The 19,003-nt window shown below is 36.8% G+C and overlaps 1 protein-coding gene across 7 annotated transcripts in view; it reads right to left on the bottom strand.

Moving 5' to 3' along the window:
* The window catches only part of EVC2 (EvC ciliary complex subunit 2), a 72,090-nt gene that overhangs the window by 32,505 nt on the left and 20,582 nt on the right, over positions 1 to 19,003 (bottom strand). For 6 of the 7 annotated variants that reach the window (XM_027686367.1, XM_027686369.1, XM_027686370.1 and 3 more), the window contains 5 exons: positions 17,992 to 18,126; positions 16,357 to 16,508; positions 6,837 to 7,161; positions 3,993 to 4,232; positions 2,263 to 2,438 (listed from right to left, as the gene is read on the bottom strand). In XM_027686367.1, the coding sequence (XP_027542168.1) occupies positions 2,263 to 2,438; positions 3,993 to 4,232; positions 6,837 to 7,161; positions 16,357 to 16,508; positions 17,992 to 18,126 (1,028 nt within the window). The remainder of the gene's footprint in view (positions 1 to 2,262; positions 2,439 to 3,992; positions 4,233 to 6,836; positions 7,162 to 16,356; positions 16,509 to 17,991; positions 18,127 to 19,003) is intronic. The other variant, XM_027686371.1, reaches the window with a different exon arrangement.

Genomic DNA, 19,003 nt, shown 5'->3' with positions numbered 1-19,003 from the left:
AACAGTAAGTTTAAGCCACTCTATTAAAGCTGGATAAAATAGATTAAGATAGACCTGTAACTACAGACAAGCAGGTTCAATGATAAACTGAAACGTAAGAGGATATTACAGATACAAATTTAAAGTACCAGTCATTCAGTCCAGACTTCTCTTGCTGCACAAATTTTAATGCTCCAATTTGCAAACATTCCCCAAATCACATTTTAATTATAAACAGAAATACAAGCCTATGTAACATATTTATAAATAAGGTTCATACTAGGATATTTCAGTTTGCCTGTAGAAAATAAAAGACTAGCACATAAATTGAAATACTAAATTCAGAGTTTTATAATCTCATCATCTAAGGAATGAATTATAAGAGTTTGGCCAATATTTACCAGAAAGGAATTACTGCTGCAGGAGGTGTGGGAAGCTACAGGAAAATAACTATTTCTAGCCTCAGAAAGTCAAATGGGACTGCTTCTCTACAAATGCTATCTCCAGCTACGGACATGTTTCCTTTGTCCACAGAGTACAACAACCATTGCATACTTTGAGGGTTTAACGGGAGAGTGCTAGAAAAATTAAATTTTTCATCTTTACAGCTTCTCAGTAGTTTGGGGGGTTTTGGAGGGTTTTTTGGTACATTTTTGGGGATGAGATCCACAAGGCCTTGGATTACTAATACTATGCCTTTCCTCTCTGTTTTATAGTTGATCTGGTCTGTGACTATTAGGTGCAATAACAACAGGTGAAACCTCTTTTTCCAGTTTGAGAAGTCCCAGTTGTTCATTGCAATGGCCACACAGGTAAGTTTCTCACAAAAGCTTTCCACATAACCAAAACATCTGTGACAATATCTCAGACCATTTCTCGTAATACCCTTCCAAAGACAGGCATGAACTGATGGAAGGAAACTCTCTGTGAAAGATGCATCTGAATTATATATCCTATGCTGAGACATTAATTTTGTCTTTGAGCTACACAGCTGCAGATCTTGGCAAAATAGGCAAAGCAGTGCAAGCATATTGAAAAACCTCTATCCAATCAATGACTCTTGAGACAAAAGTCAGGGTGATTCAGGCTAAACTTAGTGATTGATTCCAAAGAGGCAGCACACAGGACAGTCAAAAAAAAAAGCACGGAAAAGTTATAAAAAACCCAGATAAATTACTTTGTCACATTAACAGATGTAATCTTTGTAATCTTTAAGAGACTTCCTGCCTCCTAATATTAAATTACTTTTGAATTTAATTAACATTATGAAAGAAAAAACATATTGTAAAAAGACCGATGTTTACCTTGTTCTCTTATTGCACATATTTCACATATTGTCAGTGACTGACATCAATATAGACATCTAAAATATACAAATAAAGCTGCATGCACAGGATCAACAGCAGCACTGTTACATTGTTTTCCTGTACACTAACATATTTTACTTCCCTGGCATGCTCCTCAGCAATCTCTCTGTATGCCAAACTAACATATGCCACAGTTCTCTGGGTAGCAGCATGATGTCTGTCTCAGTGCTCCACATTCCCACATAATTTTAAAAAACTATGTGTCTGTGTGTCTGGTAAGTCATCGTTTCTATCTCTCCACCTTGGCTATGAGTATCCTCTCACAGAGTACTCAATCAGCCTGGATGTGGTATGATATCTCAAATAAACTGAGTCCATTTCCAGGTCTACTTTTTACTTACCTGACCTTTACTTCTTAATTCCCTGCAACAGGTGTACTTTGCTAGTCAAAATCCTCCCACTACATTATTTATAAACTTAGTTAACTTTCTTCAGGAAATATTCACACTTTCCAGGTTGAGACTGTACGTCCAGCTCCTCAAATGTATTCAATGGCAAGTGAATCAAAACTGTTCTTTTCTATTAATCCAGATATTCATGCATAAAGAACCCAGACAAAAGGTCTGATACATGTTGCAATGGACCCTGGTATGACTTTTCACATGCTGTTGACTATTTACACGAATAATGGATGTATAAAGACATTGAGAATCTTACATGAGTCTGGTTCCAACTGAACTCAGTATTACAAACAAGCACTACACATGTATCCAACAATTCATCTCTGTGCTGTACAAAGTGGATACAAACAACAAAATCTCACCTTAGTGACAGATGGAATATTAACTAACAAAGTCATCAGTTACAAAGGTAACATTTTTATGTAACTTCCCTGCTAGGTAACACAGAAAAAAGACTTTTGAAGAGTATTCTATTGTCTGTGAGATAACATAGTCAGATGGCAACAATTACTTACCTTTCCATCTTATTAAGGAGACTCGATATCTGGGTTGCTGCTGTATTTATAAGAGCAGAGACATGAGAATCCCTTAATTGTATCTTACTTATAAGATACTCTCTGTAAGAAAATCTTCTATTTAGATGATATTTCCTGCTAGCTTGCAAAAAATCCATTAGCTCTTCAATGTCTCCCTACAGGAAAGAATGTGAAAAAATATATTTAAATAGATGTAATGCTAATTTCAGCTAACACCTGTGAGTATCAGACCAGATTTGTTCATTAACAAGGGCAAAGTTAAAAAATTCTTACGAGTGAAAACCAATAAACTTATATCAACTTAACTCTAATGATCATGTCAAATGATTACAGTTATTTTAACAAAGCAAAATAAATAATGTGCTGAGCTTTTGGCCTGATTATCTCGATACTGTGTGTACTCTCCTGAATAGTTAGTGCACCTCTTGAGTGCCCTTTGTTAACAGGTCATTTGATCAGCTACCCACAATTAAATACACATGCAGCTCTACCACTGTTAATAGCACTGTTCCTGCTTAGGGCTATCACAGGCTGAAAGGTCTTCTTGAACTGGGACCTGAACACAGCAATTGTTCAGTAACACCAGTAAGTGGCCTGTGTCCTTCTTTCTTTTTTTCCTCTCTTTTTTCTTTACAACGTACCAAATGATTATATAAATAAAGGGTAACATTTACAAAGGTGCCTGACTTGACTTCAAAGCCAGTGATAATTCTTCCACAGGTGTCCAGTAGAGCATGGGGAAAGCCAAGCCTGCTGCACACAGGCTGGCTTCTTACAAGATCCCCCTTCCAACAGTGGGGAACAGGAGAGGTTTAGACTAAGACACCTACAAACAGGTCTGGCAGAGACCAGAGTTAGGGACACAGTGCTCTATAGCAGACATTCTGCTAGCATCAAACATCCAAGATTTAAGTCTGATAGTTACGTGACTCACATCTGAGCAGCCAAAACATGGTCAAAACTTTTTCACTTGCTCTACCTCTCTGAGCTGGCTGCTCAACTACCTTTTGCTTCCTGCAACTACCCCTGACACTGGTCCATATGTAGCTTCTGTGTACTGAGATTGTGCATCAGGTTTTAGGAGTGGGCCTTACATGTTTTGACATCTACTTTTCAAATGTTTCTTTTTAACCTCCATCCTCAACCTCTAGGACCACAACAATCACACTCTTCCTTAAGAAGCAGCCAGAAGAAAAATTTCCAGAATTTTTGTCATCTAGAGCACTAACTTTAAACACAAATGGAGTAAAAAAACCAACAGACAAAACCCTTGAGGAAAGAATTCCAGCTATTTTGTTGCAAGAGGCTTAAAATGTAACTGAAAGCAAAACTAAAGTCCTGAACATACTCTCCACTGGCATCCCTAGACCATGTAAACTAGAGATACTCAACCCCTCTAAGGACAAAAGTATAGTACTTCAGACATACCACAGTTTCAATAATCTACATATTTGGACTGGGGGGTTCAGTACATCTTCTGAAGAATATAACAGCACCTGATGCTTAGGGGGCTTTGAAAATGTGCATATGCCTCAACATACAGTTGTGTAGATGCCTAGATGTGCATAATGAAGGCATTATAATTTTTAAAATACTTTCTAAGAAAGCTAGCTATAAAAGTGACAACATCTATTGTGAAAAATTTCTCAAAACTTACTGTACGTTTGTATTCTGTCATTAGGTGAGGAATGGAGTTACTATCCTATTACCTGTACTTTAGAGTAACCTTCCACTAATGTTTTAGCTGCTTCCAACTTCAGTTCTCCCTTTAAAGTAGCATTTGTTATCTGTGCAAAGAAGATAGTATGGAGCTCCTTTCTCTGGGTAACAGCCAGCTGTCTATAAGCCTTCGCAAAATATTCCTCCTGTTTTACCAGAAGGAACCTCTTCAGGTGGTCCTGCTCCAGTCTGTGAAGTCTATCCAGAAGATTTCTGTATTCTACAGCAGGCTGCAGAGAAGAGAAAAATAAATATATCTGAAGTGATTTTCAGAATTCAACATATTTTAATATATATCAGTGTTACTACCTCATATATATTTTATGCATTCAGGTTTAAATGAAGGCTAATATTAAATCAGTGTACACTTTCCACAGTTTCCACCTGTTTGGAATGACAGGGTTGAACAGCTGTCAGTCAATAATTCAGAGACTATCCAAGGCATAATGAAGTCTTTTTAGAATTCAGAAGCCTTATTTAAGATAAATTATATAAAATGGCATGAAATTCAGCACAAAGACTATATATATAAAATTAATTTCTTAGGTTTCATCAATTTGGAGGTCCTATTAAAATTGAATAGACTCATATAAGGCAAAACAATGAAATAACAATGTGTAAATTTAAAAATAATATAAATTAGGAAAAAACTATTCTACTACAAATATTTAAAAGTTCTTATTATTGGTGACCTACTTTAACTATAGCTTTCTACAAATTAATCCAAGAGCATCATTTTAGAGTTACAACAATGGAATAGAATGGCAATTAATTTAAAAGCTTCCTTGGCAGAAATACTTTCTCATACTTCTCCAGTAAGACTTATTCATAGTTTTAATCTCAGATGGCATAAAGTCATTATAGAATCAAAACATACCTGTACCCCAGAGCATAGAATGCTTCTTACGCCAGCAGAGCTATATAACATTTGCTATGTTAGTCTTGTTCTAAATTTCATACCAATTATCTTGAGGAGAACTTTCTTTTGCACCTCACTCTCATTCAGAGACACCCTGCAGGCAGCAAATAATTAATCAAAAAGGCAAAGAATATAAATTCTGTGTTTTGGCTGAGAAGGGGAGCAGGTTATTGCTCCAGCTGTTTTTCACTGCCATGTCTTGGATGTCAGGATACACCTGCTGCCCAGGAGCACAGGTGTGAGCCAACCCTGGTGCTCCAGAATGTTGTGTTGGACCATGTGCCATGGCAAGTACGAAACCAAGGCCATTCACATACAAAAAAGTGAACAGCAAGATGTTAGTATATGATAAATGGATCAGCACCAGGACTGGATTGGCCTTAATTGTTTGCTTGATTCCCACCATTCAGGATTTCCAGTAGTAATCAGAATGACCCAACACCAATTCATTTCATACAAAGAAAAGCCACGTTGCTGAAAGTATATTTAGTATGAGTTCACATATTGAATTTCAGTCAGGCCCCCCTCTCTGTAAAGGAGGATTTAGCTCAGTGAGGTCAATCTAAGCACTAGACATCTAGCCTAGACTCCTTCTATAACCAACAGAAGGAAAAAGTCTTCTGCACGATACAATTCACCTCATCCTTAAGATGTCCACAAGTATTTCTTCCTTGCCATTTCTTTTGAGTTTCTAGAAGCTCTAGTTCAGGCTATGCATATCTATTGAAAGCTCCCTACAGTCACAATTTAAAATTCAGCTTGAAATGACAAAGAAATTCAACTGGCTCATTAGCTTGTGTCATCAATTTTCTCCACACAACATCCTGATAAAACACAGTTCTTCCCGAGAGTCTCAACATACTGGAATACCTTTGATGGGTCACACTCAACAAAAAAACTTCTTTTGTCCAAACTGCCATAATGAATTATCATAAAAGTTCTTACCTATTATGGGTATGTGATATCCCACAAAGTCATCCTCTTAATAGACAACTATGAAATGTTATCTTGGGTGTTTTTGCATTTTAAGCTTACAGAGATGAAATACTTAAAACTTACCAGAATCCTTTCCAGCCACATAAAGTTGTAAAAAATAATAATAAAAAAAAGAGTGAGGGGAAATCAGTTTTATTGTAAACATTCAATATACTTGAAAAAAGACATGGAAAATTGGAGCAAAACTCTGTACGTGGGATGTTGGACTGGTGACCAAGGTCTATTTCCAGCTACTAACTACCTATGAAATCCTGGGTAACTATACTTATTCATTTGGACAGAGATCTTTGAATGAAAGTCACCCACATAAGCACTAAGCTTTTACTCTAAACTTGTAAAGAATCATACTCGGACTTAAATTCCTTATCTATTATCCAGAGACTATTTCCAAGAGAAGTCCACTCCCTGCTCTGCCTAAAACAGATTGTTCTGTTTGCCTTCACTCAGTTTGGAGGGAAATCAGCCTTTGGTTCTGCTTATATTCTCATTTTCTTCAAAATAAGAACATAAATATTGGAAGCTTTTTAACTAGATTGTAAGGTTTATGATGCAGGCAGTTTGTTTTGCTCAAAATACTTTACACAGTGTCTGACTGGGGATCTCAGGAGCTGCTGCAGTAAAATGCAGTAAATAAAAATACACCACTTTGCAACTGTTTAAGTGACTATAAAAAAACAATGTCAACCCTTTGTTTTCAGGTGTCACAGATTCTCTTAAGATAAATTCATTTTCTGGTGAAGTAAAACACAATTTCTTAATAACAACTAATTATGACATCTGAATTTTTGAACATATTTAAATGGTAGATCTTTGTCTTTACTCTTCTAAGAGGATAACTCAGCCATTCTAGTCTAAAAGATAAACCATCTACAGAAAACTACATATCATGCAAAATATCTTGATTTTATACCAGATTTACCTTTTCATTAATTTTCTTCATTAATTCCTCAGCCTCTTCATTTGCAGCTCTTGCTTTCTGGCATTGAGCTTCCATTTTTTTCCTGGTTTCCAGATTACATTCAGCTGTTAAAGCCACCATCTTCCTTTCATACTCCTCTTGAATCTCTTTCTCCATTGCAAGAAACCGCTTTTTGAAAATAGAACTTATCTTCTTCTCCACATGAGGAAAGAGGTTGTGACTTAAGACCATGTTCTTCAACATCATACCAATCACTTCTTTACATATCTGTGTTCGTTGTGCCTCCAGATCAGCATCTGCCCGTGTCAGGCTGGCAACCTCCAAGCTGTAGAAAGGTAATTGGGACCATAAGAAATCGCAGATTACAGGAATTTTCTATCAGAAAACAAGGATATCCAGAGTCATTTGATACTGGGTAATGAAATGGCAGTCAGAAAAGTGCAGGAATATCACAGCATATGAGTTTACTAATCTTGATAGTAGTCATTCATTAAAAAGCAGGGTGAGTCAGCTTATACCACAGCAACTTTAATGAAATATGTCCATCCTTGCATTTCCATTTCAGATAGAAAAAGCTTGTCTTTAATAGAACTCAAAACGTTCCCTCAGATAAAAGCCAATAGAAATGTTCCCTCTCCAAAAAACCAAACCAAAACAAACCCCACCATCTCTCTTGGGAAGCAGAAGTGGGTGTCTGAATAGACTACAAATTTCACGGACTGTAAAACAGCTCTAAACTCACTGACCCATCTACATTGATACATCACTTTTTCATGTTCTGTGCTGGTGTACTCCCTTCTCTGCAGGGAAGAGGGGAAAGTTTTGATTCTGTGCTGATACAAATAAATTAAAATAGCTGATATCTGTCTCTCATTAACATTAATAGAGTTCTAGAAAAGAGATTAAAACCAGATGGAAATGCAAGGGTGTTTACAAAATGCAGTAAATGTCATGTTGCACATGAATACATTCTCATTTATTTTAGAATTAAATTGGAATTATAATTATTCTAATTTCATATACTATGTAACTACTCTAAATTTTACACATTTGCCTATTCTGAAATCAATTTAACATTGGAAAATTAGGTGGGTTTTTCCCCTATATGTCAAATTACATGACCACACAGCACTCAGCACTGTATGCTTCTGTGTGTGGATTACATACACATGAATTTGTTTGTAACCTACAAAATACACTTTTAAGATCTTAAATCTATTCATTTTTTCACCTAGGCTAAATTATTGGTCTAATTTTTCCACAGACAAATCTTAGAATAAATTTCAAATCCATACTAAATATCTTGGCAAGATTTGCAAGACAGTAGAATGATACTACATTCAGAATGATATATATCAAAGCATGAAAAGCTAGAAAGACTTCACCTTTTTTTCAAACTTTCCTTTCCTTATCTAAGCAAATAAAGTTTAACCAAATCAGTGAAATATTAGTATCATTTCCCCTCTGTTAACACAACAGATGTATTTTCCCCATCTAGAAATCAATGGGATGGAATTGTTTTCTTACAATGACTCAAACACTTGAAGTATTTAGGAGACATTAGCTTAAGCTGTGATAATCTATCACAAACAGATTTTCCTGCTGCAGTCTTTCAAAAGCACAGAAACACACTAGTGATAGCCATACTTGTCTTGGTGATCTGCTGCAGGGCTGGTTGGTTGCAGCTATAAAACCTCCTCCATTTTACCCCCACAGGAGCAGGAATCCCTGCAATTGAAATTTCATGCACCTGAAACTTTCTTCATAGTTATGTGAAGTTCCTGTAAGAGCTAATATTTGCTCTAATGTCCCCAAGACAACACAATCATCCAGTTTCTTCGTGCTGTGTACAAATGGATATTGCAGGACAGCACCTGAAGGTACACAGCCTTCTTGGGTGGCATTCACCTACATTCATAGTCAAGTGTCCCAGGGGGCTGATCTGCTCCCTCTGCTAAGGGAGAGTCCTTCTCACTCCAGGACAGCAGGGCAGCCACAGAGGACAGGTGACAGGATTAAGGTGACAGGATGATGAAGCACCACAGCAAGTACTTTAAATGGGCAGTGCAGATGTGTATTTTCTCTTAAGTCATTTTGTTTATAGTCCTAGGACTTTTGCTGACACAGCCAGCTACTACTAAGCTGTTTGTTTACAACAATTTGAAAAAAATAAGTGTTTCAGTGTTGTGCAAATGCATTTAAATAAAAACAAGGATTCAGAAAATGGGAGCTTTATGTTATAACATTTCCCTAACGACTGTCAGACAACGGTAGAAGGCTTCGCTTCACAGATTCACCAATTCATGACTAGCCTGTAAAATCTAAGCCACCAGATTTATTTTTCTGTTTTACTTCCTGCTTTAAGTTCAGCAGCTCTGATTTTATTGAAGCATATCTGTTTTCAGTGAGAAATATCTCATCCTGGTTTTCAACCATCCCCTAACAGAGAACTAAACAACACTTTAATTAATTGTTCCACTAGATAAATTCTCTAAGACCTGAAAATGGTAACCTCATCCTTAGCTTGAATTTGATTAGTTTCAATCTCCATCTCTTTTTGTTTGGTGAAATAACAAGTTCCTTAGTCATTGTTTTTCTGTTCTTCATGCACGCACTGACAGCTGGTGGTCCCAGTACCTACTAACCCTTTCTTACTGAGATGTGAAAGACTGAATTCCTCTTCTCTCTCCCTATAAAGCAACACTTCACAGCTCTACCACACTGATATATAGTTCATGACATATCATTTATTCCTTATCACAAATACAGGTTTTTTTTAAAGCATGCTTTAAAAAAGATAAAGCCATTCTTCAGCCACCTCCTTAATTGTTACTTTTCCAGTCTTCTTCAGCAGTAATCCCAACAATAAAAGCCAAAATCATCACAACATTTCCTATTATCTTTCCCTCAGTCTTCCCACAGCATTTCTTCCTATTTACTGCAAGTCATTATAGACTCAACCTGATTTCAGTTTGAGCAAGATTCCTATGCTCTCTCTCACCCAGAAAAACTACAGTACCCAAGTTACTCCATATGATGCGAAATGCAGGAGGAGCAATAGGGGTAGTTCACCTGATGTTGGTGTGTCAGCAAGAGAGTAATGAAGCTCATGTCATATAACCTGCAACTCTCACTCTTCATTTTCCTGACAGTGCATCTGCGAAGAAGGCAACGGAAGAGAAGAAGCACGTGAACTGTTCCACCAATCCAAGGGTAACAGCATGGAGAAAAGTAATTAGAAATCAGAGCTCTCCCAGGTCACATCCTGGAAGACAGCAGCCAGACTGTTACCTTTTTTCAGTGGCAGTTGAAGAAAAGTCATGTCCCTTTAAAACACTTGAAATCTACCTTCCATGTGATGTGCTCTGCTTCTGGTTTGTGATCTCCACACAGCAGCCAGCAGGAGTGAGACAAGCTCATCACATGCACCAGAGACCTTGCCTCAAGCTCTTACTCAGAATAGAGAGGCTGAGGGCAGGCCTAACATGCTGCATCAGGAAGTCTTGGTGTCTTAGACACCAGCAGTCACTACAATACAGGAATCAAGTACATGTATTAAACCAAATGCTTTAATTTGGTTTAATTCAAGTCCACCAGAAGAACAACGTTTACAATCAGCAAGATTAAATGTGCAATGTTTCGTGACACAGGAAAAAAAATTCTAGCCTGACACTCTGTGTCTCCTCAAGCCAAGGTACATTTAATAAGTTGCTTTAAATGCTCTGCACTGTGCTTGTTAAAGCAACTGATGTTTAAAAGGTCTCACCTCACTTCCTGAGCATATTCAGCATCATAGAAACATGAAAGCTAATGAAGTACTGGTAACTGATGGGAACCTATTGATGAAAAAGATCAAAGCTCCTGTTGGACAAAGCATGCAGAAAAAGGATGAGAACAGTATAGAAGGTAGATGGCACAAAAGGGAGGAAAGGTGGGGCGAGGGAAGGTGAACAGACACATAGAAAATGATACTGCAAACAGCAAGTGTAAAGATTTTTCACTCACATGAAGAGGAAGAGGATATACAGATCTGTCAGAGAAGACCCGGAAGGGGAGAATCCCAGTTACCAAACACAGAGAAGCAGAGAGAGTGCCCGTGCAACAGATGTCCTTCACAGACCTAATAAAAGAATACAGGAAACCAGCTAGGGTCAGGAAAGCAAATATAGTTAATTTATAAAAACCCCAAAACACAACACACTACAGAAAAAGGAAACCTCTCATTAATGACCAAGTAATTGTGTCTTTAAGTCTTATTATTCAAATTACAGGCCCACAGAGGGAATTTTTAAACAGGAGAATTAATAGCTGCTGAATTTAACAGTCCTAAAAATAACTAATGGCTTTCAAACACATTTTTAAAACTAATTCTGACTTCACAAAGATAAGAAACTACTGTGACACAACTTTCTGAAGTCTAAAAGGGAGAGAAACATTTTGTCACCAAAACAAAAACCTGTCATTTTAGGAAGGCTCCTCCCTCATCTGCCAATTAGTAGCATATGTATTACAACAGTATCCAAAAGAGACTCAAGCTCCGAGGTAGCAGTTTCTGCAGAAGTATTGCTTCGTAACACACATGCTACCGAAAAGCATGTAATTTAGGGCCATTTGTGGATGGTTTGTCTCCACCATTCCCACTGCAGCAGTGACTCAGAGCCCTAAGGCACAGCAGCTGCACCAACTCCTGATGGAGAGAGGAATGCAAACAGGGAAGGACGGACAGACAGACAGACAAGTGCCCCCAGCTCAGTGGCATCCAGTGAAAAACGACTACACCAAGAAAGTGTAAGAAACACTCCAGTCCTGCTTCCAGTGAAGTCATCATGCATTTTACCACCGATGTCAAAAGGACCAACTTCAGCCTGGATACTAACAAAAGCATAAATAAATATGGCTATATGCATTATGCATTAATGCCTGAGGAGCTTCCAACTTTGCTGTGATCTACTCAGATTCTTCTGATCTACTCAGACAGGGTGAGTATTCTTTCAAAATGATATGGAATACAGCATCACTCACAGCATAATTCTCAAAAGGAGACTCTTTTCTGGATAAAACTAATTGTTTCGAGTGGACAGCAGAAATGACCCATGTAATTCTGAACACTTCAGAGTTAGCCAACATCAAAGAAAAATGACTTTTTAGGATGAAAAAAGATATGTATTCATTAATTTCAAATTACTTGCTTTCGTCAGTTCCCCTGTCTTATAGGCTCCTATCATACATTAAGCATTTGAGCTTCTCCGATGGAAAAAAAAGTATAGTTTACACCCTTGTCAAGTTTATAACAACATTCATAACACAGAAGTACAAATGCAGGATTTGGAGTTTATACCATGTGCATTCACTGCATCTTATTGTTATATCAATGTGATTATTATGTATAGGTGTATTCCCGCATTGTACATATTTCACAAAAACAGATTACTAAACATGCATTCCCTTCTAAAATTCCAAAATTTTAATTACACTTTTTCAAAGTTACAAAAAACAGAAATTTAGCACCTCAATTTTTTTTTTTACTAATAGTGTAATGCTTTCTCACCATTTTCTCTGTAGGAATATTCAAATCTAGCTGCTATGAGAATATGATTATTTATACCCCAACCCTGATAGGGTTCAACTTCAGGTTGGATAAGGCCTTGAGTAACCTGGTCTAGTGGGAGGTGTCCCTGCCTATGGCAGGGGATTGGGACTAGATGATCTTTAAGGTCCCTTCCAACTCCTTAACATTCTATGATTCTTACTTTCCATTTGAATCCAGGGTTAAAAAAAATCATATTTGCTCCACAGAAAATCAAATTGACATGTACAGCAAGAAATTTACATTTAGAAAGTAAAAGTGAACTTCTAATATAGTAGTAAATTGTTTTTATTTTTCTGTCAAGGCTCCCTGGAGACAATATGGTCCTGTTCTCTCGTACGCTGGCCTCAATGTCTTCTACCACAAGAAAAAATCAGCTGCAATGTACACATATTACTTACTCATTTCCCAGTATAATTGGCAGTACATATGGTATATCAGCAAAGGGGGGTTCAAGTTCAGCTAGAGCTCTGACAAACTAAAGGAAGCATAGCTGTACAAAATGAAGATTAGAAAGAAAAGTCATAGCAGTGGAAAGCCATTTAAAGAAATTAAGTTGCCTTTAACATATCTATATCTTGTGAGACTATGAACATGGTTAAACCTCATCACATCGGACACAAACCCCAATTGCTCAACTCTCTTCATATTCTGTTCTGGACATACAGAAAAAGAGACCCACAACATTTTGGAACATGATCTACTAGTGTGCACGTCAAATATTCAAATCATATCGCTTCCCCTCATTAGCATTCATTGCCCATGGGCCGATATTCAGTAATATACACAGCAAGGAACCTACTGAGAATAAAAGCCAAGTTATTTTGCTGCATGATGTTCATCAAGAACATGCCTTATTAAGACAAAACTCACAAAATCAGTAACCAAGAAGCTTCCTTATGAAACATGAAAAGTATGTTTTGTTCTCTAGCCAATCCTCCTGACACCACAAACTGTCTACACTCCAAAGCTGTCCCTGTCCATAAATATTGAACACATGCTCCTGAGTATCTGCTAAATGATTTGGCACTGTCACTTCTTAAAAGATAACACAGCTTTATGTTGCAAAGAACACAAAAACATCCCATGGCTCTCACTTTTCTGAGTATTTATCTCTTTTGTACCAGTATGATTCCAACCATGTTTACAACGACAGTGCAATTTCAAAAGAATGTATCAATTATGTCGGCAAGCTTATATGTGTGTTAGGTAGACAAAAATGAAACACCTGCACCAAAACATGCAGAAGGAATTACCAAGCTAGCATACAAGAAAGATGATGTTGGTTGGCTGAAAATACCTAATCAAAATCTCCCTAACAAAATCCCCCATACTCCTCCTTCCCAAAATAATAATTAAAAAAATGTATTACAATGCTAAAATATTGGTATATATATGACTTTAAAAAAATATGCTCAAAATACAGGTTCAGTTTTTATTCTCAGTATACTGCCATTCCTATGAGACAAAACAAACCTCATTCCTTGTTCCTTACTGAAAACCCAAATATTTTATTGGATGTCACTAATGTAATTAAACAAAATGCAACATTGTTGATAAACTGATTGTGACTACAATTAGTAAAATGACAGCATTTCGCTCAAGCACAGAATTCATTCAAATTCACTGCAATTATCCATTGATAACTTAAAAATGCACCATTTTTCTTTTTCCCATTATGTTTTAAAAATTACTATCCTTAAAGCAGGCAATTCAGTAATAAGAAGAATTACTTCATTCTGGTTTTAGCGTAGATCGTTGTCATAGGAGCTCCTAAGGCAACAGTACAATATTTTACATTTGTCTTTGGAATCAGCTAAAAACATGGATAATGTATGACAGTTCAGAAGTACAACACTAAAATGAAACTTTTAAGTAATACAGATCAGAAATTAACGGACTGCTTTGCCCCAACTTGCAGAATGAATAAGGAACCAGCACTATTAGATGAGGAAACATCCAAAGCTAAATATCAAAGTGTTAACGAGAGATAAAACAAGGAGTGTATTATAAGCTACTGAAGAAAGCAAAAAAATATTGCGTGTCTCTAATATAGGTACTAAAGTACTGCTCCAGCCTTTTTGGCCAACCAGCCTGCAGGACTGGGATTCGTCTCACCCACCTCCAGACCCCTATGGCTGAGCTAATCAGCCCAGGCTTCAGGCATTTGGGTCAGTGGACGCAACAGCCATACAACTAATTTCTGGAAGTCTGCTTAGGGGTGAGAATTATCACACCCTACAAGTGCTCTTTTACACTCCTGAGTACAAAAGGAAACTCGGGGCAACCTGGTGTAGGCATTCACATTACAGAGATTCTCTCTCAGTCAGATAAACTGCACCAGTAAGAGAGGAGAGGAACAGGTTTGGAGTAATTAAACACACATATTCAATGAGTGCCAATAAAAAGGGGGAAAGAATAGATAAAAATGCAGTAAGTGCATCTGTGTAACAGTGAGTGAAACAAAAGGTCCAGTTTAAATCTACATGAAACGAGATAATCTAAACAGAATTAGAAAGCACCCACTACTGACCGGTAGAGGCTGATCTGAGCCATTCACAATAATGTAAATCACCATTTCAAACGTCTTTCACAGCAGGAATCATTTTAACTCTGAATACCTTTGTGGTCTATCTACTATCCTCATCCTGGAAGAAGGAGAAGATAGCTCAGAAGGTGAAGAAGGTTAGTGAGTGTTTGCTAATAGGTAACTACTTTATTCAAGGCAATGTTCTACATACTCAGAGGTAAAGAAAACAGAAACTGTGAGGAAAGAAAAGGAAGAAAGATACATATGCACAAGCTTCATAAGAATATTAAAAAACTTTAGCTTCTGGACATACCTAAGACATGAATCCTGTTTTATAGGTTTAGAAATAATTCTGTTATAAAAATAAACCTATCCAAAGGTTTGTGAGAATATTTACCTTTCTAATCCATAATGTATCTGAATATAGTCCAGCTTTTTTTTTTTCAACCTAGACAGATCCTAACTATCCCTGAAATAAATTAATACTAAACTGAATTTAAAAAATGTTTGATCCTATTCTTCTTAATATTCACATAATGATTTTCAGGATAAGTCTTCTCAAAGCCTGAGTTGCTATACAGTTATAAAAGCAAGGACCAATGTACAATTTAGAGAGATAAGTACCCAATTATCAAGAAAAGACAGGAAATAATAATGCTGTTAGCTACCCTTTAAGAAAAAAAATTACATCCATAGTCCTGTAACTTTTCAGCTTCTGCAGATTTTATATTTGCATAATACTGCCTTTCACACACTTACCAGGAGCTAATGGTAATACTGAATAAACAACATCCACTTGCCCTCACATCAGACCTTTTTATCAAATTCAGCTGAAGAACAGATGATCTTCAACAGCAGCTAAAGTCAAACAGCTCTGACTGGCCTTTCAACAATATCAAGAGAGTTTCTCTGCTCTACCAAGTGGTCCCACCGATTACAGCTATGTGGTATCTTTCTGGCAGCACTGCAAACTGTCACACCTTAGACTCCAGGTACTTCCAAAATACGCTGCTGAACAGGGGGCTCTCCTTTCTAGGACAAAAGCATTCTGTTTGAAAGCAGAATGTGCTCAGCAAGAGTAGAACACAAGCTTTCAACTTCTTTGTACACAGAAAGGTTTCCCTTTACTTAGGGAACCAGAGAGAAAACTGGATGTTCATTTGGATTGGAAGTCTCGCATGTCTAAGGCCTAGATGGAGTTGTGACTTATACAGGTGAAGCAATATGAATATAATAATTTTCAGTTCCCACAGATAGTTGTTTAACTCAGTTCAAAAGCCTAAGGTACTGCAGTAATATGTGTAAACAGACACTATAAAAAACAATAAAGAGCAGATAATCAAATCAAAGATTTGACTGATGATAAATGTAATAAATATGATGTAATAGCAGTGAATTCTTACTCTTCTAAAGCCTGAAGCATATTGCCAGGTTCTTCAAAGGACAGAATATCGATGATTTGGTCATTCATAATTATATCTTCACTGAAGAGATCACCTGAATTAAACTGAGAATGTTCCAGTTTGTGATTTTGGCTGAGTTCATGCTGTATCTCCTAAAAAAACAACAAAAAGAGAGAAAGTAGGAAAAAAAATTATAACGAGTAATTGATCTAGTTTTGTTGCAGTTTATCTATGGGTGAGAAGGTTACTACTTATCATCAAACTGTAGAGTTGGAGAGGGTATGAAGAGGTTGTGCAATTCAGATATGTATCTGAAATCAAACATACGACTTTTGTTTCAGGCTAATCTTTTTTAGTGTATAACTGATCTGGAATACAAGTGAAGAAACTAATGGAGAACACAGAACACTTGTGAAAGTTGTCTAGGAAGTTACCTTCCACTATGAACTTCCTAGGTTAATTTTTTTAAAAATTGCTGTGATACACAAATTATATATTGTAAGATTACAGCGTTATGAGTGAACAACATGAAAAACTAATCCTATGCATAACAGAAGTGACTCAGTTCGCAGAGATGCCCTTCAGACCGAGGGTTAATAAAATTACTATACAAAAACCCCACTATAAATATCTGCTGCTAGGACCAAGCTGGACCTTTTTTACTACTTCATTATCACAGTTTCTTCTGTAAAATGAAGCAAGTCACATCCTTTTCATTTAAAGAGATTAACTTTTCAGACATATCATAAATAAAACATTGACGGTGTAATTTTCAACCACAGAAAATAAGGCTTCAAGCGATTTGTGAGCTACTCTGGTCAGTCCAGAGGGATGAGAGATCCACCACTGTCTGGGCAGATGAGGGTTCAAACCTCTCAGCACACCTGTCTTAGAGGACTCCTCCCATCATGGTAATGTTCTGACTGAGGTCTCTAGCTTCCTCCCATTGAAGTTGCTCTACTTTACATAAATACAAAAGTAATTAATAGAAGCAAGGGCTGTATTTGGGCCAACTTGATTAATATTTATCAGATTCTGTATTTTTGCTCTCCATTCCAGTATGTACTGAAATACTTTCTCCAAACTGGCAGAGCTTGGATAAAAAACACTGAAAATTCTCCATCTCCAAACCCGCCTGTTTTGCTTAATCACTCAAGAGATTAAAGCACATCCAACGAACTAAGAAACCAAAATTCAAATCTCTATTCCTGATAATAAAAATAGAAAAACATTTGTACCCAATTCTGCTATGCTCAAGACAAGTTGTCTACCCCCTTGGCAACTGTTTATAACCCAGAGACACTGTGCCTCTAATTTTGAGGGATGGAGAGAAGGAAAGGAAATGAAAGGAAGTAATAACCAAAGGGTAATCTCCTTGCAATCTAGAACTAACATCCAAGTACTGACAGCAGTTGTTTTGATCAGGTTATCATTCTTACACTCACCTCTAAATCTGATTGTGCTAAAGAATACAGGTTGTAGAGACTACATTACCTGTGAAGCAAATCCACCACTTGGTGGCTTTTTATTTATCTTAAAAAACTCTTCAGACTATCTGTCTTAGCTAGCAAGTTATATCATCAGATATGATTGATGAAAAAAATTAAATAAACCCTCATAGACAGTATGACTTACCTGGTTTTTGCTACAGAAACTCCATTTTAATATTTGGGTTCGGTAAATGATGAGAAAAACAGCACATGTCAATACAAGGGAAATGAAAAAAGCGATGAAGAACCCTGAAGCAGTGACGGCATGGCTGTACATAATCTGAAATTAAAAGACCATATCGTAAAAATTCATATCATTTGATGTTGCTCAGAGGCTCTGAAAGTCAGTCAGATACTGGTTACCTTTAATTAATGGCCATTTCTTGATTCAATAAAACTGACCACAGGGAAAAAGTACCAATATGAGTTCACGATAAACATGTAACTGGCAGTTCACAAACCCACCCAATCTATATCCACCCTTGCAGTTTCTGCATTAGCTGGAGTCAGAAAAGAGTAGCAGGAGCACTGGAACAGTGAGTCAGATAACAACTTTGTAGGCCTTTACTTTAGCTCTTAACTTAATCTTTAAATTGAATTGCATTAAAAATTAATTTTTACTTCATGCTCCATGTAGCAAAAGTTAATTTAGTGTTTGTTTAGTTCTATGAGATCTTTGGATGAAAAACATAGCACAGCTATTAGTATAATGTTTCACCAAAGCCCAATTATTCTGCTGGGGCTAGGAGCTGTAAATAATTTACATGTTGCTTGTAAGATGGGTGGGTCATCTCTTGGAGCAGAAATCTGACAGTATTCCATGGAGTCAATGGTAATTCTGCATAGGAAGCAATAATCAAATATGGTCCACAATTTGAGAAAGGTTTATTCCAATTTAATAGCAAATTTTATCCTTTACTGCCTATTTTTTCTTTCTCTGATGTTTTTGTACACTGATAATCTATCATATCTCTAACTGACAGGAACTGCTTCATGTCAGACTTTGTTTCACAGGTTCAGCTTTTCAAAGCTGGTACAGCTGCTCAGCACTTATTGATTTCAACATGTTTTTAGTTGAATTAGGCAATGATGTCAGTATCAAGATCATCAAACATTAATACAGCCTACTATTTCACAGCTCCAAGAAGATTCACTTG

Source organism: Neopelma chrysocephalum, unplaced genomic scaffold (assembly GCF_003984885.1).
Source record: "Neopelma chrysocephalum unplaced genomic scaffold, ASM398488v2 Primary Assembly neopelma1_71, whole genome shotgun sequence".
Classification (NCBI taxonomy): Eukaryota; Metazoa; Chordata; class Aves; order Passeriformes; family Pipridae; genus Neopelma; species Neopelma chrysocephalum.
The sequence above is the reverse complement of the archived record's forward strand: the minus strand, read 5'-3'. Positions and strand labels throughout refer to the sequence as shown.